The sequence below is a fragment of the Hemitrygon akajei genome, chromosome 5 (assembly GCF_048418815.1).
Source record: "Hemitrygon akajei chromosome 5, sHemAka1.3, whole genome shotgun sequence".
NCBI lineage: Eukaryota > Metazoa > Chordata > Chondrichthyes > Myliobatiformes > Dasyatidae > Hemitrygon > Hemitrygon akajei.
This window is the reverse complement of record NC_133128.1, coordinates 38640413-38667838: the sequence shown is the minus strand read 5'-3', so window position 1 is coordinate 38667838 and position 27426 is coordinate 38640413. Positions and strand designations below refer to the sequence as shown.

At 38.2% G+C, this 27426-nt stretch overlaps 1 protein-coding gene across 4 annotated transcripts in view; it reads right to left on the bottom strand.

The window, feature by feature from the left end:
- Positions 1 to 27426, bottom strand: part of LOC140727650 (E3 ubiquitin-protein ligase DZIP3-like) — a 107662-nt gene that overhangs the window by 29246 nt on the left and 50990 nt on the right. For 3 of the 4 annotated variants that reach the window (XM_073045267.1, XM_073045266.1, XM_073045270.1), the window contains 7 exons: positions 19183 to 19259; positions 13221 to 13381; positions 9129 to 9182; positions 8497 to 8646; positions 3920 to 4059; positions 1674 to 1742; positions 445 to 541 (listed from right to left, as the gene is read on the bottom strand). In XM_073045267.1, the coding sequence (XP_072901368.1) occupies positions 445 to 541; positions 1674 to 1742; positions 3920 to 4059; positions 8497 to 8646; positions 9129 to 9182; positions 13221 to 13381; positions 19183 to 19259 (748 nt within the window). The remainder of the gene's footprint in view (positions 1 to 444; positions 542 to 1673; positions 1743 to 3919; positions 4060 to 8496; positions 8647 to 9128; positions 9183 to 13220; positions 13382 to 19182; positions 19260 to 27426) is intronic. The other variant, XM_073045268.1, reaches the window with a different exon arrangement.

Sequence of the window (27426 nt, the reverse complement as noted above, 5' to 3'; positions counted from 1 at the left end):
AAAATAATTGCTAAGTTTCAGCTACTTGATTGATGAGAGCGCAACAGCCAATAACTCTCTGGCTGCACTTCCACATATAAAGCAGCATTTCTACAAAAAATCTTGACACTTTCTTTTTTTGCAAAGTAACAGTTACAATTTGTTACATGCAATACACTTAAAAGAGAAGTGTTGCAAAAACATTTATTCATGAAGCAAATGATTTGTTTCATTATGCTCAACAAATTTGAAACAAATGGTCATTAACGAGTCAAAAATCACATAATTATAAAATTAAATTAAATTTCAAGAAACAAAAACAAAAGTTGCAATACAAGTCAAAATATGCATCTAATTCTCTGCAGACATATTGGTTTAAACCAAAGAATAATATTAATATTAAATATTAACTATCAATAAGTAGTCATCAATAAATCTGTGGAAACCTATCCAGAGACATCTTACCTCTTGACTGATTGCTTTTTTAATATTCTCTGTTTCAGTCTGTTGTGCATTTGAAATCTCTACATCCAGCTTTCGCTGTTCATAGCACCATTTTTCCCTGTGAAAATGTCAAATGCACTTAAGACATTGCTTGACAAATCTGCAAGTGGATTGTTGCAAAATAAAAAGTAGGTAACTCAAATATTACTCATGGAAAGTGAATGCCACAAGGGACATGACAGATTAAATAGATCTGCTGGACTGCAGTGTAAAAGGTTCCCGGTCTTGTTATTTAAAAGCTCTTTGTACAGTTCAAAGATCAGTCTAGTATGAAGTCAAAATGAAGATTCAACTATAATTGTAACCTAACACATGTATTATTAAACAAATATGAAGCTGCATCCACCCTACTAGGAGGTATTAGACAAGACAATGACGTGTTTTAGATACATGTTGATTCTTTTTCCTATGCTATTTCTTAATTTATATCAACACACGCTACCACATTTATCCACTAACATCTGTATGACATTAGGTGTCAGAAGTTTAGACCTTCTGATAGACATTAAAATTGATTAATTTCAGACCATCATAATCTGTCACTGGTCAGAAATACAAGAGTAAATTCAACAGAAATCACGGGAATTGACAGCACAATTGCCAGCTCATCTGGCATTGTATTTTGTGCATCTGAAAGCAAAACTCTGAACTGAGACACTGGTGGGAAACAACTCTGAATACAGAAATGACTACCAAAATAAGAAATTCTGATCCACTATTTTAAAAGAAATGCTATTCCAACAGAGAGTTATTTTCTTGTTTAAAATATTCCTCTGAAAGTGTAAACAAAATTATAATTATAGCAACAATTATTATTAGGCATGGATAATTGCACTTTTAAAGTGACATGCTTCTCACCAGTCATGTTGTAACTTTTCTCCCTCCAGTCCTCACCAAAATATGAAGTATAAGAAGGGACCCTCTGTTTCAAGAAACTTATTATCTTAAGTGCAACAAGATCTTTTGCCCTTTCTCAGCTCTTAATGCAAAATGTTCAAAGTTCTTATTTTACATTTGATTCCACTTCTGAGAAATGAAGCTGTCAGTCTTTTTATTATTTATAGTTTGTGTATGTGGGGGTGGGGGTGGAAATAGATTGTGTTCGTGACTGAGCCTAAACTTTCATTCCTGCCCCTTTAAATTCAATGTAGTCAAATATTCAAAACTAAAATGCTTTATAGAATACTTACTGTTCATTTTCCAGTTCTTTTTTTAGTTTCAGCAGTTCCTCATTCTTGTCATTCAATGATTTTACATACCTTGACAAAAAAGAAATCATATAAGAAGTCCCAAAGAAAACAACATGGGAATTCTGAAATATCTGAACAAAAGTGAAATATTGAACATTTGTATCTAGGATACCAAATGGACAGAAATCCATTTGACAAAGTTCGTGACAGAAAATCCATTTGACAAAGTTTGTGACAAAGTTTCAATAACATGTCCAATGCTTTCTGAGGAGCATCTTTGAACATTCAACCTTCTCCATTTCTGGAGCAGGACAGCAAATAGACAACTCTCTCAGAAATTTTGGAAAACTTTGTAACATTTTTGCCTCTAGTTACTGGAAAAAAGTTCAATCAGCATGAAATTACAATGTTAGAATGAAATATATTAAACCCATGTGATTCATTATTAACTTGTAGTGAATAAAATGAGCTATCTTTACCCGGTATGACCATTAATAACTCTTAGCTGCTCTCTAACGTATCAAGAAATTGATTTTGGAGGTGTCAATAAATGGTGGTTTTGCCAGTAAGACATTTATTCCATGAGTGAATGAACAAAAATGTTAAAAGTTGGTCTTCTTTTGAAGTCACATTCCTTGAGGATTCATAATTGTATTAGTGGCAAGTATCAACTCTTGAGAATAATTATTTGTGATATATTTTTTCTTTTGAAAAATAATTGGTGATATACTTTTTCTGGTATTAATAGCTTGAATAATTGTACACTTTAGATATCTATATCTTCATCATCAATTTATATGTCAACTTTCAAATCAGAAACAGTTTATATAATTTAAACAAAATAATGGATAACCTGATGTTAAAAACATTTGAGTGAAACTAAGAAAGATCACTGTAATTTCTGTGGAAATTATACAGCAACATGTGAAAGCATGGAAGTGTTGAGCTGAAATGCCCTGCTCTTTCAAAAGGTTTTGAAAACTGTTTCAAACAGACTTGAAGTACCTTCTGAATGCTTTGGAACATGAGAGGCATTCATTTATAGTTTTTGTAAGCTTTTGCAGCTAACTAAGGAGTTATGGCTTGACCCTGTTCTATCTCAGCCAGCTTTACACCACCCTCATATTTAAAATCATTTGTAAGATAGAATGCTTGCAAACACATGCAATCTTGCCATAAGGTCTGGAGTTACCTTCTCTCCACAAATTCCCACTGTGTTACTTGTGTGAGTTAAGTATAATATTTCTTTGGAGGTTGTTGGAAAGAACTAGCTCTTTATCACCTGCTACAAAATTTGGACCAATAATTTTAATTGAGACCTTCCATTTGGAATCTATCCTGCTCATCAATGGCTTCTCAAACTGATTTGTCCATACTGTGCTTATAGTTAGTTTTCTCAGGAAACCTTGTGTGCTGAAATAGTTGGGATATGCAATATGTGTGGTGCATAAAGGAGGATATAAAACTTTTAATTAATTACCAAGATAAAGAATACAGATAGACTAGCAATCTGCTTAGATTAATGTTTAACTAATGTAACAAAAAAAGTTCTGTTTAGTCTACTGTGAATGATTTAAAATAGGCAAGAAAAAACCCCAGAAATGATACCGGTTTCTCCTATTTTCTGGAACTTTGAACAAAATCAAGCAAAGATGCAATTTAGCTTCAAACACAGTCATTGTATAATTCCAGGAGAGGTAAAAAGGCACATGAGGACTATCCACAGCAAAACAAATCTCAATTCACATATAATACATCTGTATAAAACTATTTGATGTGTAAAGCATCGATTAAAAAGCAGTCATAACTAATCCAATGTTGGTCTGTGAAGTGCTGATTAATAAAACACAACTTCTTTGATTCAGTGTTTCAATGAAATTCTTGAAAAGAGTATAATTGCTATTTGTTTTCTCTATTCTACCCTTTCAGTTGTGGGAACTTCTGTGTTTTGGAAGTGAGATTTTTCCATTATCTTTTATCAAGTCACAGCTGCAGTCTTTCTGCTCCTGTGTAATTATGAATTTCAAATAAATGTAGCTCAAACCATGTGATCTGACAGCATATTTTCTACTTTAGAAAAGTATGGGCTTCTGCTGCAGGCCTACAAATGAATCCATAACCCAGTATAAATTGGGCGTGTTAGGGGTAGCAGAGGGTGCAGAGACAGGGAGGGAAAGAGGGAGTCAAAGTTAGAAGAACACTCATAATGCATGCATGGCTATTCTGGATATAAACAATTATGGTACCTTTCACATTGAGCTTTTTTAACTCTAATTAATTCCATGACTTTCTGTAATTGTGTTTGATGATTTATTTGTTCCTGATCCATCCTGTTAGATTCTTCCTGGAATTGATGGTGGACAATATTAATTTCTTGCTGGATGCCCTGCACATGGAGAAAAGAAAATCCATTTATCTCTTAAATAAATACATGTAGGGCTGCAGTAACAATGAGCAAGTTATTTACATTAACAGTAATATCAAATGGAGGAGAAAAAAATTAACTAAACTACCAACAAGCAACACAAGGAGCTGTAGGGTCCCAAGATGACCCAACAACACAGCAGGCTTGCTTCCCACACATGGAGGGGGAGAAGCAAAATATTCAACCTTAAGTTACTCAGTGGGCCAAACCACGCAGGCTGCACCCAAATTCCTATCATATCAGGTAAGACCTGGTTATGTTCTGAACCCATGATCCAATGCCAGCCAGATCTTGTGTAGTTTCCAAATGCCCATTCATATGAAAGGATGCCGGACTTGTAGATCAAGAATTCATAGATAAATTGTTTTTATATTTTAAGATAATGTGTTTAGTCCTATAATTTAAATGATTTAAAAAAAATATATATAGTACTAATAGATTAGTTATGCTTCTGAATTGTAAAATGAAGCTCAGCTTCAACAGAGGTGCAGGTTGTGGACACAGTCTTTCTATCAAAGGATGAAAGTCCATTTATGATTGTGAGAGAGGTCAGATGCACCCACACCTAGTTACGTACTAAGACTTAAGACCATAAGACATAGCAGCAGAATGAGGCCATCTAGCCCATTGAGTGTGCTCCGCCATTCAATCATGGCTGATCATTTTTTTTTAAATCTCCTCCTCAACTCCAGTCCCTGGCCTTCTCCCTGTAACCGTCGATGCCATGTGCAATTAAGAACCCTGCTTTAAATACATCCAGCGACTTGGCCTCCACAGCTCCATGTGGCAACAAATTCCACAAGTTCACCACCTTTGGCTAAAGAAATTTCTCTGCATCTCTGTTTTGAAAGAGCACCCCTCTATCCTGAGGCTCTTGTCCTAGACTCTCCCACCTTGGGAAACATCCTTTCCACATCTACTCTGTCTAGGCTTTTCAACATTCAAAAGGTTTCAATGAGATCCCCCCCCCGCCATCCTTCTGGATTCCAGCGAGTACAGACCCATCAAACGTTCCTCGTAGGATAACCCTTTCATTCCTGGAATCATCCTTGTGAGCCTCCTCTGGACCCTCTCCAATGCCAGCACATCTTTTCTAAGATGAGGGGCCCACAACTGTTCACAATACTCAAGGTGAGACCTCACCAGTGCTTTATAAAGCCTTCAGCATCACATCCTTGCTCTTGTATTCTAGACCTCTTGAAATGAGTGCTAACATGGCATTTACCTTCCTGACCAGCAACTTAACCTGCAAGTTAACCTTCAGGGAGTTCTGCACAAGGACTCCCAAGTCCCTTTGCATCTCAGATTCATGTATTTTCTCCGTTTAGAAAATAGTCCGTGCATTTATTTCTACGACCAAAGTGTATGACCACGCATTTTCCAACATTGTATTTCATTTGCCACTTTCTTCACCATTCTCCTAATCTGTCTAAGTTCTTCTGTATCCTACCTGTTTCCTCAACACTACCTGCCACTCCACCAATCTTTATATCATTTGCAAACTTGGCAACAAAGTCATCCATTCCATCATCCAAATCATTTTATACAGCATAAAAAGAAGTGGTCCCAACAACAACCCCTACGGACTGGCAGCCAACCAGAAAAGGATCCTGTTATTCCCATTCACTGTCTCCTACCAATCAGTCAATGCTCTAACCATGTTAATAACTTTCCTGTAATATCATGGGCTCTTAGCTTGGTAAGCAGCCTCATGTGTGGCACCTTGTCAAAGGCCTTCTGAAAGTCCAAATATACAACATCCACTGCGTCCTCTTTATCTATCCTACTTGTAATGTCCTCAAAGAATTCCAACAAGTTCGTCAGGCAGGATTTTCCCTTAAGGAAATCATGCTGACCTTGTTCTATCTTGTACTGTGTCACCAAATACACCATCACCTCGTCCTTAACAAATGACTCTAACATCTTCCCATCCACTGAGGTCAGGCTAACTGGTCTATAATTTCCTTTCTGTTGCCTTCCTCCTTTCTTAAAGAGTGGAATGACATTTGCAATTTTCCAGTTGTCCAGCACCATGTCAGAGTCCAATGATTTTTGCAAGATCATTTCTAATGCCACCACAATCTCTAATGCTACCTCTTTCAGAACCCTAGGGTGCAGTTCCTCTAGTCCGGGTGACTTATGTACCTTTAGGTCCTTCAGCTTTTTCAGCACCTTCTTTCTTACAACAGTAACTGCACCCACTTCTCTTCCTTCACACACTACATCATCAGGCAGACTGCTAGTGTCTTCCACAGTGAAGATTGACGCAAAGTACTCATTTAGTTCATCAGCCATCTCCCTGTTCCCGTTATTATTTCTCCTGCCTCATTTTCTAGCAGTCCTACATCCACTCTCATTTCTCTTTTATTTTTAGCATATTGAAAAAACTTTTACTATCCACTTCAATATTATTTACTAGCTTGCTTTCATATTTCTTTTCCCTTCTGATTTTTTTTAGTTGCTTTCTGTAGGTTTTTAAAAATTTCCCAATCCTCTATCTTCCCACTAATTTTTGCTTTGTTGTATGCCTGAGTAGACATGTTAGACTTGAACAGACTAACATGTCTACTCCATCTGGTGGTTTCACACAAACTTGCTAGCTAACTGTAAATGAATACCAGCTCACTAAATTGGTGTCCTGTCTATCTTCTATGAGAAAAGCCAAGGTAATTTGGTATCCTGGCCAAATTACCCCTTCAACTAGTAGTAACAAACCATGTCATCTCTGTCATTTCTCTCACAGCTATTTGCTGGGCTTATGTACACATTTGCTATTGCATTACAAATGAACTGCACTACAAAAATAATTAACAGTGCTGTGCTTTGAAAAATCATTAGGCCAAATAAACACAAAGAAATAAATTAGACTATAATGTCTTGAGTCTGCTTTTCCATTCTGTAAGATCATGATTGACCTGTGCCTTGTCCATTTTCTGTTCTGACTTCAGACTGGCTTATTCTTTCAACATCCAAAAATGTGTTGATTTCAGCTTTGAACATAAAGTTATTCCTCAAGATTTGCCAGTAATTAAAGTGAAGATCATTTAATTGTTAAATCTGTTTGATATGAAAAGCATAAAAATTGAGCTGTTTAATTAAAGCATTTAAAATTCTGTTTTGCATTTTTAGTAACACATAAAACTAGTTAAAACATCTAAAAACACTTATGAATAATTAAAAATAAACTAACTGCATTGAAATGATTCATAAAAGAAATTACCCTCCTTTTGCTTCCTAAATCACAGCCCTACAGCGTCAATTAAGATCAATTGGGCTGATGATCTTAGTGACAATTTCCTAGTATATATGTTAGTGAATTGCACAGTGCGTTTAGCCATGGAGGAAACAGAGATTAGGCACTGTGAGTATATCCGTATATTTGAAATTTCTGCATTTGATGATCACTACATTCAGAAATGCTGGCATTTACCAACGGGCTCAGAGCCCAGGAAGTACCATGGATTAAAGCTTGGCAAGAGTTTCAGTTTCAATATCATATCCCTTCTCTGTATGCATACTTTGAAGCTGGAACATTTCACAGAGGATATTTCTATACTCACTGAGGAAATGTATCTCCTAGGTGAATTAGGACACAAAATCTTAGCATTGCCTTGGGGGAGGGGGTGAGGGAGATGGAGAGGGAGAGAGAGGGAGGGGGTGAAGGGGGGAGAGAGAGAGGGGGGAAGGAGGGAGAGGGGGAGAGAGAGAGAGAGAGAGAGACACACACACACACACACACACACAGAGCGGTATGTCAAATTATCCTGTGAATTATTACTTTTTGTTGTACTGCAGATCATGGTTTTTCTTGGGACTTTGTTATTGTTTGCTTGGTGGGTGAGGACGCTGATGCTTTTTTGCTGAAATAACTGGGAGGAGAGTTGCTGCGCTGCTGTTTGTGCGTGGGAGGGGTTTTTGGGGTTGTAATGTTTTTACTGTCACTCTTTGGGGCACTTTTCTATTTTCATGGATGTCTGTGTAGAACAAAAATTTCAGGTTGTATATTGTACACATTCTCTGATATTAAATGGAACTATTGAACTACTGCTGTGTTTTAATATTAAAGATATTAAGAATCTCATTCTAAAGAATTAAACCATTAAGTGTGGTCAATATTGCATATTTACTCAAAAAATATTTCCTAATTTGGAACTATTTTACTGATGACAACTACAGTACCTGTTAAGGCAGGATTTTTTTTATCCCTCTTTTATTTCAGAAATACTATTTAGCAAAGTTGTACCCAATGTAATCTGGATTAAAATATCTATAATGATATCAAAAATTGAAAGACTGCACAAGTATCCCTTAGTTTTCCCTGTTAAAGCAAAGGCAGTGGTCAGACCCATTGTATTTTCATCATAATTTCTGTATTAATGGTGGGTGTTAGGGACATACTGCATTTTCTTTCTCTTGCTCTTGAATTCTTTGTTTCCATCCTTTGATTTCAAGATAGCTTTCATTTTCTATCTGCTTGCAGCTGTCACGCAGATCTTCAATATAACGAGTCAATTCAGTCCTCTCCGCTTCTATTCTTTTGAAAGTCTCCTACAGAAAGGAAAATAGAACTTTAACAGAAATATGTCTCAGACTTCAGCATTCTTGAAATTTTAAGTACATAAAACTGATAGCTAATATTCTGCATCACATATCAAGAGATTGACCTTAAGTATCTATTTTTGATTACACAGCACTTTATATGGTAAAATAAGTCCACCTTCAAAATAAATGGAAAACTGCGTACTGGTGGCATGACTGCTCCTCACATCACCAAGCTCTCTGACCACGGGTAACAAAATATGGGCACTTTGATGGTGCACTCATTCCAGTTGCATCAAGTTGAAATCACTTTACTAATTTCACGAAGGGTCCACAGTGAACAAATTTTATCATATCAATCTACAATGAAACTAAAACCTATATCATAGAGTTGAAGGACATGCATGATAACTAGGAAGTTTATTATTATGGAGAGAAGATAAAAAAAGTTAAGAATTCAATGAAGTGATTATAATAAATAATTAGGATACCTTGAAATCCACATCATCAGTATTGACATAAACATTAACCATTCCATTCGAAATCTGCAAACAAAATGAAGAAACATGTGACAGCAGTAGAGATTTATGTCACTAAACCCAAAAGACACAATTTACTTAGTATTTAATAGCTTACTAATTCCCACTTAGTAGTTCATTTAACTAATAACTTAATAAGAACAGTGGGCCAAAACTTAACTTAATAGTAACTAATCATACTTTAGAAAAGTCACAACACTTGTATAAATTATTTATATTGTACAGGTACTTTAATTACAACAATATTATGGAATTGCCTAATCTAAGAACAGTGTCATGTTTTCAATATAATCCACATGAAAATTCAAAAAGAAAAATTTCAGATCAGTTTAACTTTACTCAATTAACATGACAGCAAGAAATCGAGGTCCAGTCAGAGGTGTGCTGAAGTCCTTATACAAAACATGTGTTCAGAATCCTGCATTTCAAAAGCAAGTGTCAAGACAACTGCTAATTACCAATATAATTTGAGCATTGTTTAGATTCCAAATTAATTTGTGTAAATATTCAATTCCAGTAAATACATTTTATATATTTTCCTGGTTCAAAAAGGAATAGCAATGATGATAGAAAAATTGGGAAACTGCATTTCATGGTCTTTTAGAGAAATGGTGATACAAGTGCCTATTTTTATTGATTTTCAGGATGTGCATGCCACTGAATCTTCAGCATTTATTGTCATGTCAAATTTCCCCTGAACTGAATGACTTACCGTAGATTCCGGATTATAAGCCGCTACTTTTTTCCCACATTTTGAACAGCTTTGAACTCTGCGGCCTATAATCCAGAGCGGCTAATACATGGTTTTTTTTCATGCCGCCTCGTAAACATTTTGCCTCGTAACAGTAGACCAATAAAATTGATGAGTAGTTCACAGAGGTCCAATGAAATTGTACGATAAATCAAGCGCACTTTCACAATTAAATTATTGTAAATCAGTCATTTGTACTCACCCTCATCAACATGGAAAATACTCGAAGAAAAGCAAGACCCGAGCGCGTCAGACCCGATTAGACCCGATCGCGTTACGCAAGCGCGTCAGACCCGATTAGACCCGATCGCGTTACGCAAGCGCGTCAGACCCGAGCGCATCAGACCCGATTAGACCCGATCGCGTTACGCAAGCGCGTCAGACCCGATTAGACCCGATCGCGTTACGCAAGCGCGTCAGACCCGAGCGAAAACGCTGCTTTTAAGTTAAAGTCGATCAATAACTTTTCCTGGTAGGCTGCAGTATATATATTTTTACCAGTCGCTAGGAGATATTGGAATGTTGTTCGTGCTGTTCAGTAAAAAAGTATATGCAACGTAATTTGTGTTACCGATACGTATGTATATTTAAAAGTAGCGGTGCGGCCTAAAATCCGGTGCGGCCTTTACAATTAAAAAATTGATTTTATTTCTAAAATTAGAGCCTGCGGCTTTTAATCAGGTGCGCTCTGTAGTCCGGAATCTACGGTACTAAGCCATTTCAGAAGCCATTTAAGAATCAACTACATTGAAGTGTTTGAGGCCACACGTGGATCCTACTGGATAAGTCTCTCAGATTATTTTTCATGAAATCTATCAGTAAACTAAAAAATTGCCTTCAATAACAATCAGTTTTCATTGACACTTGGTCACAAACAGTAACTTTCTTATTCTAAAATTATTCATCAAGTTGAATTTAAATAGCAACTTGTCAACCTACTAAGAGGCAGGCACTTGCTTTTCTTTTGCAGCCCTCTTGAGATTGAGGATGACTTGCTTCCCCTCAAATTCAACATGGAAAGCTGCTGAATATGTTATAAGGAGGCACAAGGTGCTTGACGGGTTGTGTGAGTACGTATTTTGTGATATGGTACAACCCTTTCACCATCTCTCAATGAACGGACTAAGTTCATTTCAAGGTGTATAATTCTTTGATAATAAATGTGCTTTGAATCAGGTTTTCAGTGTTATCCTGCCTGTTACTTTTGATGGTCATAGACTAGACATTCCCAACAATCTGTGGGGATATTAATTTTTCAAAAAGGCTTTATTGAATCTTTCCTCCAGCCAACTGATAAACTCCTCCTGTTACAGAACTTGAAATAAAATATCTGTTTCAGAGGTCTGGTGTCAGGCTGATAACTAATATAGTCTCCCCAACAAAGCAGGCTAAGTATAATTAGCACCTCAGTGCCAAGCATATTGGTCTGAGGGTCTCCTGTGCCACAGTAACCCACTTACACTATCAAAGCTGTAGAATGCAACAGTGTAACAACTAAAAGCTTCCTTCTTTTTATTTTAGATTGCCTGATGCGGACTGTCCATCAGACGTGGTTAACATCAATCATTAAGTTGAGTTAGGTTAGCTAAGAGCAGCAAGAGAATTATTTGACTATATCTAATAGCATTGGGCTTCAATGGCAATGGAGAAAAATACAATGAGTAAGCTTAATGCATTAAAGCATACCACCAGTTGTATATCACCACCATGGATAGGAAAAGATTTATCAGCTATTTGATGTTTAGGAGACAACATTTTTGAAGACAATAATCAAATAACAAATCCAACAATATTCATTCAGCTAATTGAACAGAATTTAAAAGCTCAACACCTTCAGAACAAAAGGCAGTCTGCTTGGCTGAAACTCCTAATACAGATATTCTATTTCCTTCAATGCAACCATAAGCATGGTGGCTCATTGGGATTAGCAACAGGACATAACAGTGGAACCTTACTTCCACTGCATTCTCCAGTCTGGTGACATCTACTACAAAGAAAGCCAAGAGTATAAATGTGAAGGGAACAGCAGCCTATACAATTTCTCTTCAAGTCACAAAACATGCTAACTTGGAGATATTTTACCATGGGATAATTATCACTACTAAAATAATGAAGTATTGTAGTTGAAGCTGAAGGGCTGCTACACCTTTGCAACAACATTGATTTCATAATAACACCTCTTCAGCAAGTCAGTTCAACACATTAAAAAATGCTTGATATTTTCATGTACTACCTGAAACCATATACAATTATACAGCCATATACAACCTTCAACACTAGAACAAACTAAAAACGTATAATAATTTCTCTCACCAAAATTAAAGTGTCTTGTATATCATAATTAAAATATCTTATACATCATAATGTGTCAGCCACATTGACTTTACCACATTTAATCATAGTCGAACAGATGAGGAATTGCTCCTTGGCCCACCATATCCACTCCCATCATTGTGCATATCTATACTGATCTCATTTACTCACATTTAGTCCTTAGCCTTCTATGCCTTAGTGATACAAGTACTTCTTAAATGTGGTAAGAATGCTTGCCTCCATCCCCTCAGGCAGTTAATTTCAGGTCCAACCACCCTACATCAAAACGTTCTGTCTCAGATTCATCTGAACTTCCTACCTTTCAACTTACATCTATGCCCTCTAATGTTAGATAACCCAACCGATGGAAAAAGATTGTTCTGACCTACTTTATCTATCCTCCTAATAATTTTATATTGCCCCTTATAATTTCCCTTTATGAATGAATTGCTTCAATTCTGGTAATTCTGAAATTCAGAGCTGAATTTCCTCTGAACCCTCCCCAATACATCTTACCCTTCCTATACTCTGGCGACTAAACATAATACTCCAGATGTAACCAAACCAATGTTTAAAAGTTATAATCAGATGACCCTACTTTTATATTTTACCTCATGGCTCATAAATGCAAGTAGTCATATAATCTTCTTCACTACTCTATCTGCTTGTGCAGCCACTTAAGTAATCAATGGAGTTTTACCCTATGAACCTTTTGTTCATCACTGTTCCTAGACTTTTCTATTTACTGTGTATACCCTACCCTTACATGACTTCCCAAAGTGCATTATTTAGCAATTAACTGGATTAAATTCAATTTGCCATTACGTTTCCCAACTCTTCAGCTGATCAGTTAACTGCAAATATATTGGAAGTGGCAAGCTTTGGTGAAAAACAAGCCACTCACCTACTTTCAACTATAGTTGTTTTAAAATGAGAATGCAGGTTATGTTGATAGTAGATAACATTTATATACTATTTACCTTCTCCTGGATAGTCTCCGTTTCAGATTCATCTTCACTCCTACCCTTAGAGTCACAGGATTCAGTTGGAGAAGCAGCAGAAACAAGACAAGGTGCAGGCATCTTCAGACTATCCTCAGGATCAGGCACAGTTTCTACATTGCTCTGTTCAGATTTCAAAGCTGAACAATAAAAGAAAAATAAATTGAAAAATTAAATTAAAATATTAAAACTATATTCCAGGAATTGAGTAGTTACATTCCAAAGCTTCATGCAAGATTTAAAAGATTCCTACACCCTTCAGCAATTTCCAATCACTATGTCCAAAGGCCAAAAAAGGATAAGACTTGTCCCAGCCAACTATTTTCCTCAAGGAACTTTCACTTTCAAAATTCAATTTACTTGTTTAAAATTACTGTCTTTTCCTAACAATTAACAATGATTAGTTGGTTGAACAGATACTTTTTCTGAAAGTTAAATTCAAGAATGAGGCTGCATACATTTTCCCATTTCTAACCCACTTTTTAATCTAAATCCATTGAAGTTTATGGGTCATAAGAACTGAAACTGTTATATACTCACAAGACTTAATTTTGTATTTGTAGTACATGTATGCCCACACACTCTAAATTCAAAAGGACCCACCAATTTTGTGCAAATAAAACTTTTACTATTTTAACTAAAATTCATGCACTAGGATTGGCTTGCACGTGTGTTATCTGAGCAAATGGGGCTGTACATATGAAATAAAAATAAATTGAAAAAATAAATTATAAAACTAATACTATATTCCAGTAATTGAATAGTTACATCCTAAAGCATCATGCAAGATTTAAAAGATTCCTACATCCTTCAGTTATTTCCAATCACTATGTCCAAAGGCAAAAAAGGATAAGACTGTGGTATCTTCTCCTCTGCTGAGGCTTTCGAGACCCATTTGTAGTCTTTTAGACCATAGACCATAAGACCACAAGACATAGGAGCAGAATTAGGACATTTGGCCCATTGAATCATGGTTGATCCTTTTTTTCTCCTTCTCAACCCCATTTCCCAAGCATCTCCACGTAACCTTTGATACCATGTCCAATCAAGAACCTATCGATCTCTGTCTTAAATACACTCAACGACGTGGCCTCCACAGCTGCATCTGGCAAGAAATACCACAAATTCACCACCCTTTGGTAAAAGAAATCTGTATCTCTGTTTTGAATGGACACCACTCTATCCTGAGGCTGTGCCCTCTTGTCCTAGACTCTCCCACCATAGGAAACATTCTTTCCATCTACTTTGTCTAGGCCTTTCAACATTTGAAAAGTTTCAATGAGATTCCCCCCTCATCCTTCTAAATTCCAGCAAGTACAAACCGAGAGCCATCAAATGTTCCTCATATGATAACCCTTTCATTCTTGAAATCATCCTTGTGAACCTCCTCTGGACCCTCTCCAATGCCAGCACATCTCTTCTAAGATGAGGAGCCCAAAACTGTACACAATACTCAAGGTGAGGCCTCATCAGTGCCTTATAAAACCTCAGCATCACATCCCTGTTCTTGTATTCTAGACCTCTTGAAATGAATGCTAGGATTGCATTTGCCTTCCTCACCACTGGCTAAACCTGCAAATTAACCTTTAGGGTGTTCCACACAATGTCTCCCAAGTCCCTTTGCATCTCAGATTTTGGGATTTTCTCCCCGTTTAGAAAATAGTCCACACATTTATTTCTACTACCAAAGTGCATGACCATATATTTTCCAACACTGTATTTCATTTGCCACTTTCTTCCCCATTCTCCTAATCTAAGTCCTTCTGCATCCTACCTGTTTCCTCAACCCTACCTGCCCGTCCAACAATCTTCATATCATCTGCAAACTTGGCAACAAAGCCATTTATTTCATCATCTAAATTATTTATACATGGCATAAAAAGAAGTGGTCCCAATGCCAACCCCTGCAGAACACCACTAGTCATTGGCAGCCAACCAGAAAAGGATCCTTTTATTCCCACTCGCTACCTTCTTCCAATCAGCCAATGCTCTAACCATGCTAGTAACTTTCTTGTAATGCCATAGGCTCTTAACTTGGCCTTATGTGTGACACCTTGTCAAAGGCCTTCTGAAAGTTCAAATATACAACATCCACTGCGTCTTCTTTATTCTACTTATAATGCCATCAAATAATTCCAACAGGTTTGTCAGGCAGGATTTTTACATTAGGAAACCATGCTGACTTTGTCCTATCTTGTCCTGTGTCACTAAGTACTCCATCACTTCGTACTTAACAATTGACTCTAACATCTTCCCAACCCTGAGGTCAGGCTAACTGGTCTATAATTTCCTTTCTTCTGCCTTCCTCCTTCCTTAAAGAGTGGAGTAACATTTGCAATTTTCCAGTCCTCTGGCACAATGCCAGAGTCCAATGATTTTTGAAAGATCATTGCTAATGCCACCACAATCTCTAATGCTACCTCTTTCAGAACCCTAGGGTGCAGTTCATCTGGTCCGGGTGACTTGTGTACATTTAGGTCTTTCAGCTTTTTGAGTACCTTCTCTCTTGTAATAATAACTGCACCCACTTCTCTTCCTTCACACACTACATCTGGCACACTGCTGGTGTCTTCCTCAATGAAGACTGGTGCAAAATACTCATTTAGTTCATCTGCCATCTCCATGTCCCCCATTATTTCTCCTGCCGCATTTTCTAGCAGTCCTATATCCACGCTCATCTCTCTTTTATTATACTTGAAAAAGCTTTTGCTGTCCACTTTGATATTATTTGCTAGCTTGCTTTCATATTTCGTCTTTTCCCTTCTAATGATTCTTCTAGTTGCTCTCTGTAGGTTTTTACAAACTCCCCAATCCTCTATCTTCCCACTAATTTTTGCTTTGTTGTGTGCCCTCTCTTTTATTTTTACATTAGCTTTGACTTCCCTTGTCATCCATGGTTGTACTATTTTGCCATTTGAGTATCTTTTCACTTTTGTAATACACATGTCCTGCACCTTCTCATTTTTCCCAGAAACACACACCATTGCTGTTCTGCTGTCTTTCCTGCCAGCAGCTCCTTCCAATTTACTGTGGCCAAATCCTCTCTCATACCACTGTAATTTTCCTTACTCCACTGAAATACTGCTATGTCAGACATTAGTTTCTCTCTATCAAATTTCAAGTTGAACGCAATCATATTGTGATCACTGGTTCCTAAGGGTTCTCTTTAAGTTAAGGTCCCTAATCGCCTCCAGTTCATTACATAACACTCAATCCAGTACAGCTGATCCCCTAGTAGGCTCAATGGCAAACTGCTCTAAAAAGCCATTTCTTAGGCATTCAACAAACTAGAAACTTTTAATAAGTATGAATTGTATTTTGCAAGCAGTTTTAGGTAGATGTAGTTGAAGTTCTTCATTCATGGCTATCTTTTCTATAAAGAGATCTAAGCAGTAAATTTAACTATTACAGAGAAAATAACTTGTTGTCGCTATCCCTATCTGATGAGTTTTCAGGTGTCAGGTGGTTAGCTTTTTCCGGATCATTGAAAAGAAATTTACATACAGTTTGGTAAGATGCAAGAAAAATTACAGTCAATTTTAATGTAATTTAATGCAATCACACTAATAATGAAATAGCAATTCTATAACTTGCTTAATTCTCCTCATTGAAGGAATATACTCCTAGGCAAGTACATGGAAACAAAAAGCCTAAGAGATTCTGCAGATACTGGAAATCCAGAGTAACAGATTCTAGAGCAGGGGTTTCCAAGCTTATTTATGCCATGGACCCTCAACCATCATTAACTAAGGATCTGTGGACCCCATGTTGAGAACCCCTGGTCTAGAGGAACTAGGCAAGTCAGGCAGCATCTAAAGAGAATCGACACTTCAGGCTGAAATTCTTCATCAGAATCCAGCATTTTGTGTGTGTTACATGGAAACAAATTCCACAAACATATAACGGTAATTTATATGATGACTGAGAAACTGAATATTAAAAACTTAGCATTTCCCACTCAGAGGTAAAAAATTGAAGAGTTGGTGCTATCTTCAGTGAAATTACATTAGTTCCGTTAAATTTAATAACAATCTCCAAGATAATTACACTCTGCACTGAAACAAAAATTGCGAATTTGTATCTTGTTCTTTTGGCAGAAACCATATTCTTGGAAGTAATTTTTTAAACATAAATGGAATCTCAAAAGAGTTCCCTAACTAATGGAGCATTGATACTGCAGCTACTGATTTGAAATATTATTTATATTCCCTTGTTTGAAATGCAATTTTTCTTTAATGGAGAGTTCACTGTAAATGTAGCATTTATCTCTCCGTTGCTAAAATTTAAATGTTCAGAAAGTACAATTTTCAACATTTCTATGGAAAGTTTACATAAACACCAGGTTGAATTAATAGATAGTAAAGAACGTAAGAATGCATTCAAGTATTTCCTAAAGCAAGCTTGTTCTCACATCAGAATTTTCAATAATGCAGTTTCAGACTTCGTCTTCCTGTGACAACATGCTTAATAGTTACGACATGTTAGCATGTACAAAAGTGGATTACAGAACTGCCAAACATGCAATATAAAAACACAACTATATCCTGGCAAATCGCTCAGCACTTGGGAAATGTTTTGAGGAATGAGTGTGTTATGGAATTTGCGTTAAAAAGATCATTCTAGCATGGAGGTGTGTTATTCACAGCATAGCTATGCTGGGAATTTGGTGCAAAGCTCCACTTTTTATTGATTCTCTCGCAGCAATGATGCTGTGGAGAACTATGCAGCCAAATAAATGGGGAAGGCAGCAGCTTTCATCACATACACCAGGAGCTAAGGACAGACAGTAGCATCCTAGATCACCAGGCTAACCAGGTAAACCTTCGTGGTTGCCAAACTCCACACACAGCAGCCAAGGTCAGGGGTAATCCTGGGTTTCTGAAGACATGAAGCAGCAGAATATACCTGATCACAATTGTTTTGAGGTATTGTTTACATTAAATGTGTCTGTTACATGGAAGTGACCAGGTTGTAATAGATAACATCAAATTACAATGATATCTGCAATGAGAGGTTGAATAATTAAAACAGATGAAAGTTTACCTTTATTTATACAGTATTTGTTTCATTTACATTAGACATCTGAATAAAATTCATGATAAATACAGCTGATTACAGTTAAAGGAAAAAGCAATATTTTGCTTCACTGCCAAAAAAAGATAATTATTTCTGTTATAAAATTATAAATCTCTGCTGTAGAATTAAATGAAACCTTCACATGGAAATAAAGATAATCAAAGTGGCTCAATTTTTTCTTCCTAAATACTCATTACTATAAAAATAGGTTAACTATGACAAATTATAACAATGAGAAATCAGCAAGAAATGAAAGTGATTAGACTATATATGCAGTAACTGATTTTGCAGTCACCTATCTTTATTTATGCATGGAGTGTGAGTATCACTAGCAAGGCATTTTATGTCTATTCCTAATTTCCCTTGAAAAGAATTTAGTAACCTTCTTAAACTGTTCCTTGTTATGAAAGAAATCTTAGACAAGGGAGTTTCCAAATTTTGATTTAGATGATAAGAGAGGAGCAGAAACTCAGTCTGCCAGCTACATACTTTGGGATTCAACCCTTTAAGCCAAAAATATAATGTAAGAGTTACAGTCTGTGCTTCTTCCAAGTTATCCCCCAAGTAATGATAGATTGCACAGTAATGATGATAAATGGTGGAGTATAGTGTTCATGCTAAGGACTTCAAGGACCACACTTTCTAATAGACATCTTTGGTGGGCTGGTTCCATTGGTGGCACAGGAGATACCTGAGCATCATGACAAAATTGTCCAAGATACACAGCAGAAAATCTGGAGTGCTTCAGAATTCTGGCTGCTCCATCATGTTTGGGACATTACATTGAAAATGGAAGTGTCTGATAGCAAACACTTTCATTTCTTTCCTACTTACATGGATTAAAATGAGCTTAACTTAATTTTACCTGTTTCTGTGGCTTCGGTTTTCTCTGTGATTTCTTGAGTTTGATCCTTAGGAATTTCCGTGTTTTGAGTTGGTGCACTGCAAAAACATAAATTACTCAGAAAAGGAAGCATCACCAATGACAAACAGCCTTGATTGCTTCTAACATGATTATATAATTATTAAATAAGCTTTAAAAAATTACTGATACAGGCGTTTTTGCAGCTATGTTAAAATAATAAAGAGTAACTTTTCTGACAACATTTTAACATTAGGCCGATTCAGCTTTCACACTCTTTCACTGAACACATTTAGTCCGATCCATGGGTGTAAAATAAGGTAGTAAGGCAGTAACAGCAACCATAACTTCTCTTACAAATTTAAATAACAATGCAACTACTTTATTATTAAATCAACTTTTAGGAGAAGATTAAAGTGATCAACACCATTATCCCCTCAGTACTAATCAACAAGCTTCAAAACCTGGGCCTCTGCTCATCCCTCTGCAACTGGATCCTTGGCTTCCTCTTTGGGAGACCAAGGTCAATGCGGATCAGAAATAACATCTCCTCCTTGTCAACAATCAACAGTGGCACACCGCAAAGATGGATGCTCAGCCCACTGCTCTACTCTCCCTACACCCATGACTGTGTATCTACAAACAAGAGAAAATCTGCAGATTCTGGAAACTGAAGGATTTCGGCTCAAAACATTGGCTATACTCTTTTCCGTAGATGCTGCCTCCAGCATTTTGTGTGGGTTACTGTGTGATTAGACACAACTCAAACATCATCTAGAAATTTGCTGATGGCACAACTACCGACAGAGTTTCAAATGCTGTCAAGGAGGTGTACAGGAACAGAATCTGAATCAGGTTCAATATCACCTGCACATGTCAAGAAATTTGTTCATATGCAGCAGCAGTACTTTCCAATGCATAATAAAAAAAACCTGTAAATTACAGTAAATATACATATATATATATATAAGTTAAATAAGTAGTACAAAAAGAGAAAAAGAAGTAGAGAGGTAGTATTCATGGGTTCAATGCCCAATCAGAAATCTGAACAGGAAGCTATCCCTAAACCATTATGTGCCTTCAGGTTCCTGTGCCTCCTTCCTGATGGTAGCAATGAGAAGAGGGCATGTCCTGAGTGATGAGGGTCCTTAAAAATGGATGCCACCTCTTTGAGGCACAATGGAGCTGACTGAGTTTACAACTTCCTACAGCTTATTTTGATTCTATGCAGTACCTCCCCCCATAGCAGACAGTGATGCAGCCAGTTAAAATGCTCTCCATGGTTCATCTGTTTAAATTTGCGAGTGCCTTTGGTGACTTACCAAATTTCCTCACACTCCTAATGAAATATAGCCACTGCCATGCCTTTTTCGTGACTGCATCGATACGTTGGGTCCAGGATAGATCCTCATAGGTGCTGACGCACAAGAGCTTAAAATTGCTCACCCATTCCATTTCTTACCCCTTGATGAGGAATCCGATAGATCAGCTGGTTGAGTGGTGTCACAACAATCTTGTACTCAACATCAGCAAGATGAAGTAATTAATTGTGTCTTCAGGAATGGGAAATCGAAGGAACACGCAGCAGAACTCATCGAGGAATTAACAGTGGAAAGGGTGAGCAGTTTCAAGTTTCTGGGTGTCAACTGGGCCTAACATATTGTTGCAGTTACAAAGAAGGTATGATAGCAGCTACATTTCATTTGGAGTTTGAGGAGATGAGGTATGCCATTGCTACTGAGGAGGTAAAGCAGCGTGAAGACGCATACTCAGCATTTTAGGAACAGCTTCTCTCCATGCGCCATCAGATTTGTAAATGGACAATGAACCCATGTACACTATTTTGCACAATGTATTTAATTTTTTTATATATACAGTGGATTCTGGTTAATTGGGACACATCAATACCAGTACGTTTTGGCCCAATTTAATGACTGTCCCAATCAGTCAAGTTTCATGGAAGTAATTAAAAAGGTATAAAAAAAGACAAACTACAGTTTAACTGAGTAACAAATATGTATTAAAATGAAATACAGACAAATTAGAACACTATCAGTGCTATTACAGTACTATAAAACAGTGCATTAGTTCCTAACAGTTATCAATGGAGGAATTATGCTGCCATGTTCTTTTGATTGACTGTAAATTAACAAAATCAGCTAAACACCTAGTAGAAATAGTGGAGTACTTTCATACAATTTTATTTTCTTTAGCGATACAGTGTGGAGTAGGTTCTTCCAGCCCTTCAAGCTACAGCACCCCAGCACCCCCTGAGAAACCCTATTATTATTCAAGGACATTTTCAACCTCCCACTGCTACGGGCGGAAGTTCCCACTTGCTTCAAAAAGGCAACGATTATACCAGTGCCTAAGAAGAATAACGTGAGCTGCCTTAACGACTATCACTAGGTAGCACTCACATCTACAGTGATGAAATGCTGGTGATGAGGTTGGTCATGACTAAACTGAACTCCTGCCTCAGGAAGGACTTGGACCCACTGCAATTTGCCTATCGCCACAATAGGTCAACGGCAGACGCAATCTCAATGGCTCTCCACACACCTTTAGACCACCTGCACAACACAAACACCTATATCAGGATGCTGCTCATCGACTATAGCTCAGTATTTAATACCATCATTCCCACAATCCTGTTGGAGAAGTTGCAGAACCTGGGCCTCTGTACCTCACTCTGCAATTGGATCATCAACTTCCTAACCGGAAGACCACAGTCTGTGCAGATTGGTGATAACATCTCCTCCTCACTGATGATCAACACTGCTGCACCTCAGGGGTGTATGCTTGGCCCACTGCTCTACTTTCTATATTCCCATGACTGTGTGGCTAGGCTAGCTCAAATACCATCTATAAATTTGCTGACAATACGCCCATTGTTGGTAGAATCTCAGGTGGTGATGAGACGGCGTACAGCAGTGAGATATGCCAACTAGTGGAGTGGTGCCACAGCAACAACCTGGCACTCAATGTCAGTAAGATGAAAGAGCTGATTCTGGACTTCAGGAAGGGTAAGATGAAGGAACACATCCCTCATAGAGGGATCAGAAATGGAGAGAGTGAGCAGCTTCAAATTCCTGGCTGTCAAGATCTCTGAGGATCTAACCTGGTCCCAACATACTGTCGAAGTTATAATACTGTAATAACATTGTGCTAACTGTTATGCTACTGTTTTGAAAACAGAATCCTCCAAATTCTTCATATGCAATGTAACATTCAAGATGATTGTCAATACCTTCAAATTCTTCGTATCTTGTTGAAATAATGAAATCATTTCATTTTCAAGCCTGCCCGTTTCTGACATCTCCAAGCCTGAATGCTTGAAACCACAGTGAGCAAAACAGTTCTGAATTGTCTGTTTATTTCTCGCCAGCTATCAGTGAGAAAAATTGCTGCTTTTTCAACAAAAGCACATACAACTGATGTTATTTAAAAACTCACACAATGCTGGAGGAACTCAGCAGGTCAGGCAGCATCTATGGAAAAGAGTCCTGATGACAGGTCTCGGCCCTAAACATCAACTGTACTCTTTTCCATTGACAATGCCTGACCCGCTGAGTTCCTCCAGCATTGTGTGTGTGTGTGTTGCTTGGATTTCCATCATCTGTAGATTTTCACTTGTTTCATTTAAAAATCGTTTGCTCTAAGCATGGTGTAGTGTCTAATGGTCACACAAGTGCACAGTGTCCCAAATAAGTGAAGGGAATCCCATCAATTTTCTTGATTAGTTTATGTTCTTAAAGAGTTGCTCCAAATAACTAGCTGCCCCAATTAACCAATTAACCAGATTCCACTGTTTTTCTTTAACAAAATATTAACAACATTTTAGCAATTGATTTTAGGATCCTAAACAACACACACAAAACGCTGGAGGAACTGAGTAAGTCAGGCAGCATTGGTTGAAGAGAATAAATAAGCAAAGACCCTTCATCAGGACTCATGACTTACTGAGTTCCTTCAGCAATTTGAGTGTGTTGCTCAAGATTTTCAGCATCTGCAGAATCTTTTGTGTTCAAGATACTAAACCTGTGCTCCACCTAAAACAAGTTCTGAGCACATCAAATTCCAAGTTAGGTTTGTGTCAGGCATTGCATCAGACCACAGTTAATTTAATTACTGTGGCAGCAGATAAAATAATAGAATGAAAGGTATGGCTAATGAAGATTGGCTGGGTATTATACTGAGACCTTACAGCAATCTTGAAGCTATTTTATAATCCTAGACTTGGTTATGGGAATCTTAGTGGTTGATTAACTTAGTTTTTTACTCCATTCATAAGATGAAATTCATGCTAAGTAATAAGGTAAACGTCTCTTTAGATGGCTAGAATAATTTAACCACCCTGCTTTCATACGAAAGCACAAAGATGAAATGGGACAGAGCTGTTCTTTTTACGTTTATTGTCACAAAAGTCCTGGTGAGGCGCATAGGCCAGAGGAATACTATTCAAATGGCCATGCTGCAGTCTCAAATATAGTTCCATCTAGGACCTAACTCACAATGTCTCACAGTTCCAGTGACCTCAGGTTCAATCCTGACCTTTGGTGTTCTGCATGGAGCACATTTTGAAAAGACCAAGTCTTCGGAGCGAGTCATAACTTGAATTTGTGAGCGAGAGATATCCTTGCAGGGCAGGAACCATTTGAAAAGAACAAATCTCATTGGGACTGAGTCCTAATTTGAAGTAGCAAGTGAGAGAGAGAGACATTGTTGCAGGGTGGGAGACATTTGAAAAGAACAAGTTTCATTGGGAATAAGTCATAATTTGAAGGGGGCTAGAGGGGGAGAGGGAGGGTGAGAGGGATATCATTGCAGGGCAGATGTCATTTGAAAAGAACAAGTCTGGACAGGAGTGACTTTTACTTGAGCCTATAAAAAGAAGGGAAGCATAAGCAGAGGTGCCATGGTTGGCATGGACCTGTGTTAGAATGAGAGGTTTTTAAGTTTCAGCGAGAACAGTCTTGAGCAACCACAGATGGAGGTTCAAAGTAAGTTTCTAGTAAGTTTTTCATCTCTTTCTTTATATATTAGTACATAATTAGTACGCTGAGAATGGCACAGAGTTAGTGGCACTTTCTTTGTGTGAGATGTGGGAATTCTGGAAGACCTCTAGTCTCCTTGATAACTACACCTGCACCAAGTGCATCGAGCTGCAGTTCTTTGGATTCTGTGTTAAGGAACTGAACCTGTACTGAGTCTGGCACAATGGCTCTAAAGGGAAGTGGGGGAGGAGTACAGTCATAATAGAGGATTCCACAGTTATCGGAGCAGACATGAGATTCGGTGGACATGAAAGAGAGATCCGGATGGTATTTTGCCTCCCAAATGTGAAAGTCAGAGCTGTCTCAGATTGTGTCCACAGCATTCTAATGGGGGAGTGTGAGCAATGAGAAGTCGTGATTGGTATAAATGACATTGGTAGGAAAAGGGAGGAGGTCCTGAGGAGCAAATACAGGGAGTTAGGTATAAAGCTGAAAAGCAGGACCTTCAGAGTAGTAATCTCTGGATTATTGCCTATGCCACAAGATGAATATGTGGCTGAGGAATACGTGCAGAGGGCAGAGTTTCAAATCTCTGGATCATTGGGATCTCTTCTGGGGAAGGTGTGTCCTGTACAAAAAGGACGGGTTATACCTGAACCCGAAAGAACAAATATCTTTATGGGCAGGTTTGGTAGAGCTGTTGGGGAAGGTCTGAACTAATTTGGCAAGGGAATGGGAAGCAGAGTAATAGGGTTGAGGATGGGCAGTTGGTATACAAGTAGATGCAGTGGGTAGTGAGACTGTGAGGAAAGACAAGCAGATGATAGGGCAAACTTGCAGTCAGTGGGATGAACTGAATTGTAAAATGGGGGAAAATCAAAAAGGGTGATGAATACAGGATTGAAGGTGTTATATTTGAATGCAATTAGAATTACAGTTGAGTAAAGGGAATTACTGATACACGAGAGAGGAGCTGGCTAAAGTTGACTGGAAGGTCTCACTAGCAGGGGTGATGGCAGAACAGCAACGGCTGGTGTTTCTGAGGAAGATTTGGAAGGTGCAGGATAGATGCAACCCAAAGATGACAAAGAATTCTAAAGGGAGGATGAGGCTGACAAGGTAAGTCAAAGGCAGCATAAAATCAAAAGAGACAGCATATAATATAGCAAGAATTATTATGAAGTTTGAGAATTGGGAAGCTTTTAAAATCCAAAAGGAGGCAACAAAAAAAGCCATAAAGAGAGTTAAGGTGAAATATGAAGGTAAGCTATCCAATAATATAAGAGGTTTTTGAAGATATATAAGGAGGAAAGGAGGGACGAGAGTGAGATCAGACTGCTGGAAAATGACGGGGGAGAGGTAGAATTGGGAGGGCAAAGAAATGGTGGAGGCATTTATAAGTATTCTGCATCAGTCTTCACTGTGGAGGACACCAGCAGAATGCAAGAAACACAAGAGTGTCAAGGCAGAAGTGAGTGTAGTTGCTATTACTAAGGAGAAGGTGTTTGGGAAGCTGAAAGGTCTGAAGCTAGATAATTCACCTGGACCAGAAGGACTACATCACAGGGTTCTGAAAGAGGTAGCTGAAGAGATTGTGCAGGCACTGGTAATGATTTTTCAAGAATCACCTGATTCTGGAATGGTTTGGGAGGTCTGGAAAATTGCAACTCACCCTCTGCTCTTTAAGAAGGGAAGGAGGCAGAAGAATGGAAATTATGGGCTAGTTAGCCTGGCTTCAATGACTGAAAAGACACACATTATTAAGGATGAGGTTTTGGGGTACTTGGACGCACAAGAGAAATTAGACCAGAGTCAGCATGGTTTCCTAAAGGGGAAATTTTGCCTGAGAAATTTGATGGAATTCTTTGAGGAAATAACAGGCAGAATATACAAAGAAGAGTCAGTGGATGTTTTCACTTGGATTTTCAGAAGGTGTCACACATGAGGCTGCTTAACAAGATAAAAGCCCATGCCATTACAGTAAAGATATTAGCATGGATAGGAAATTGGTTGATTGGCAGGAGGCAAAGTGTGGAAATAAAGGTGGCCTTTTCTAGCTGGCTGCCAGTGACTAGTGGTGGTCAGTATTAGGACTGATTCTTTTCACATTATACATCAATAATTTGGATGACTGCAGACGATACAAAGATAGGTGGAGGGGCAGGTAATGGTGAGAAAACAGGGAATCTGTAGGACAACTTAGACAGATTGGGAAAATAAGCAAAGAAGTGGCAGAGAGAACGTAGTGTAGGGAAGTGAATCATCAAACACTTTGGTAGAAAGAATAAAGGCATGGACAATTTTCTAAACAGAGAGAAAATTTAAAATTCAGAGCTGCAAAGGGACTTGGGAGTCCTTGCAACAAACACAAAATTCTGGAGGAACTCAGCAGGCCAAGCAGCCTCTATAGAAACGAGTACAGTCGATGCTTCAGACCAAGACCCTTCACCAGAACTGGAGAAAAAAAAGATGAGGAGTCAGAGCTAGAAGGAAGGGGGAGGGGAGGAAGAAACACAAGGCAATGGGTGAAACCGGCAGGGGGAGAGGAGTGAAGCAAAGAGCTGAGAAGTTGTTTGGTGAAAGAGATACAGGGCTGGAGAAAGGGGAATCTGATGAGAGAGGACAAAAGGCCATGGAAGAAAGAAAATGGGGAGAAGCACCAGAGGGAGGTGATGGGCAGGTAAGGAGATAAGGTGAGAGACGGAAAAAGGAATGGGGAATGGTGAAGGGCGGGGGGGGGGGGGGGGGGCATTACCAGAAGTTTGAGAAGTTGATGTTCATGCCATCAGGTTGGAGGGTGGCCTCATTGTGAAAGTGGAGGAGGCCATAGATTGACATGTTGGAATGGTAATGGGAAGTGAAATTAAAATGGGTGGCCACGGGGAGATACCACTTTTTCTGATGGACAGAGCATTGGCGCTTGGGAAAGCAGTCTCCAATCTACGTCAGGTCTTACTAATCTACAAAAGGCCATACCGGGAGCACTAGATACAGTAGATGACCCCAACGGACTTACAGATGAAGTGTCACCTCATCTGGAAGGACTGTTTGGGACCCTGAATGGCAGTGAGGGAGGAGGTGTAGGGGCAGATGTAGTACTTGTTCCGCTTGCAAAGATAAGTGCCTGAGGGTGATCAATGGGGAGGAATGAATGGACAAGGAAGTCATGCGTAGGGAGCGATCCCTGTGGAAAGCAGAAATGGAGGGGGAGGGAAAGATGTGTTTGGTGGTGGGATCCTGTTGGAGATGG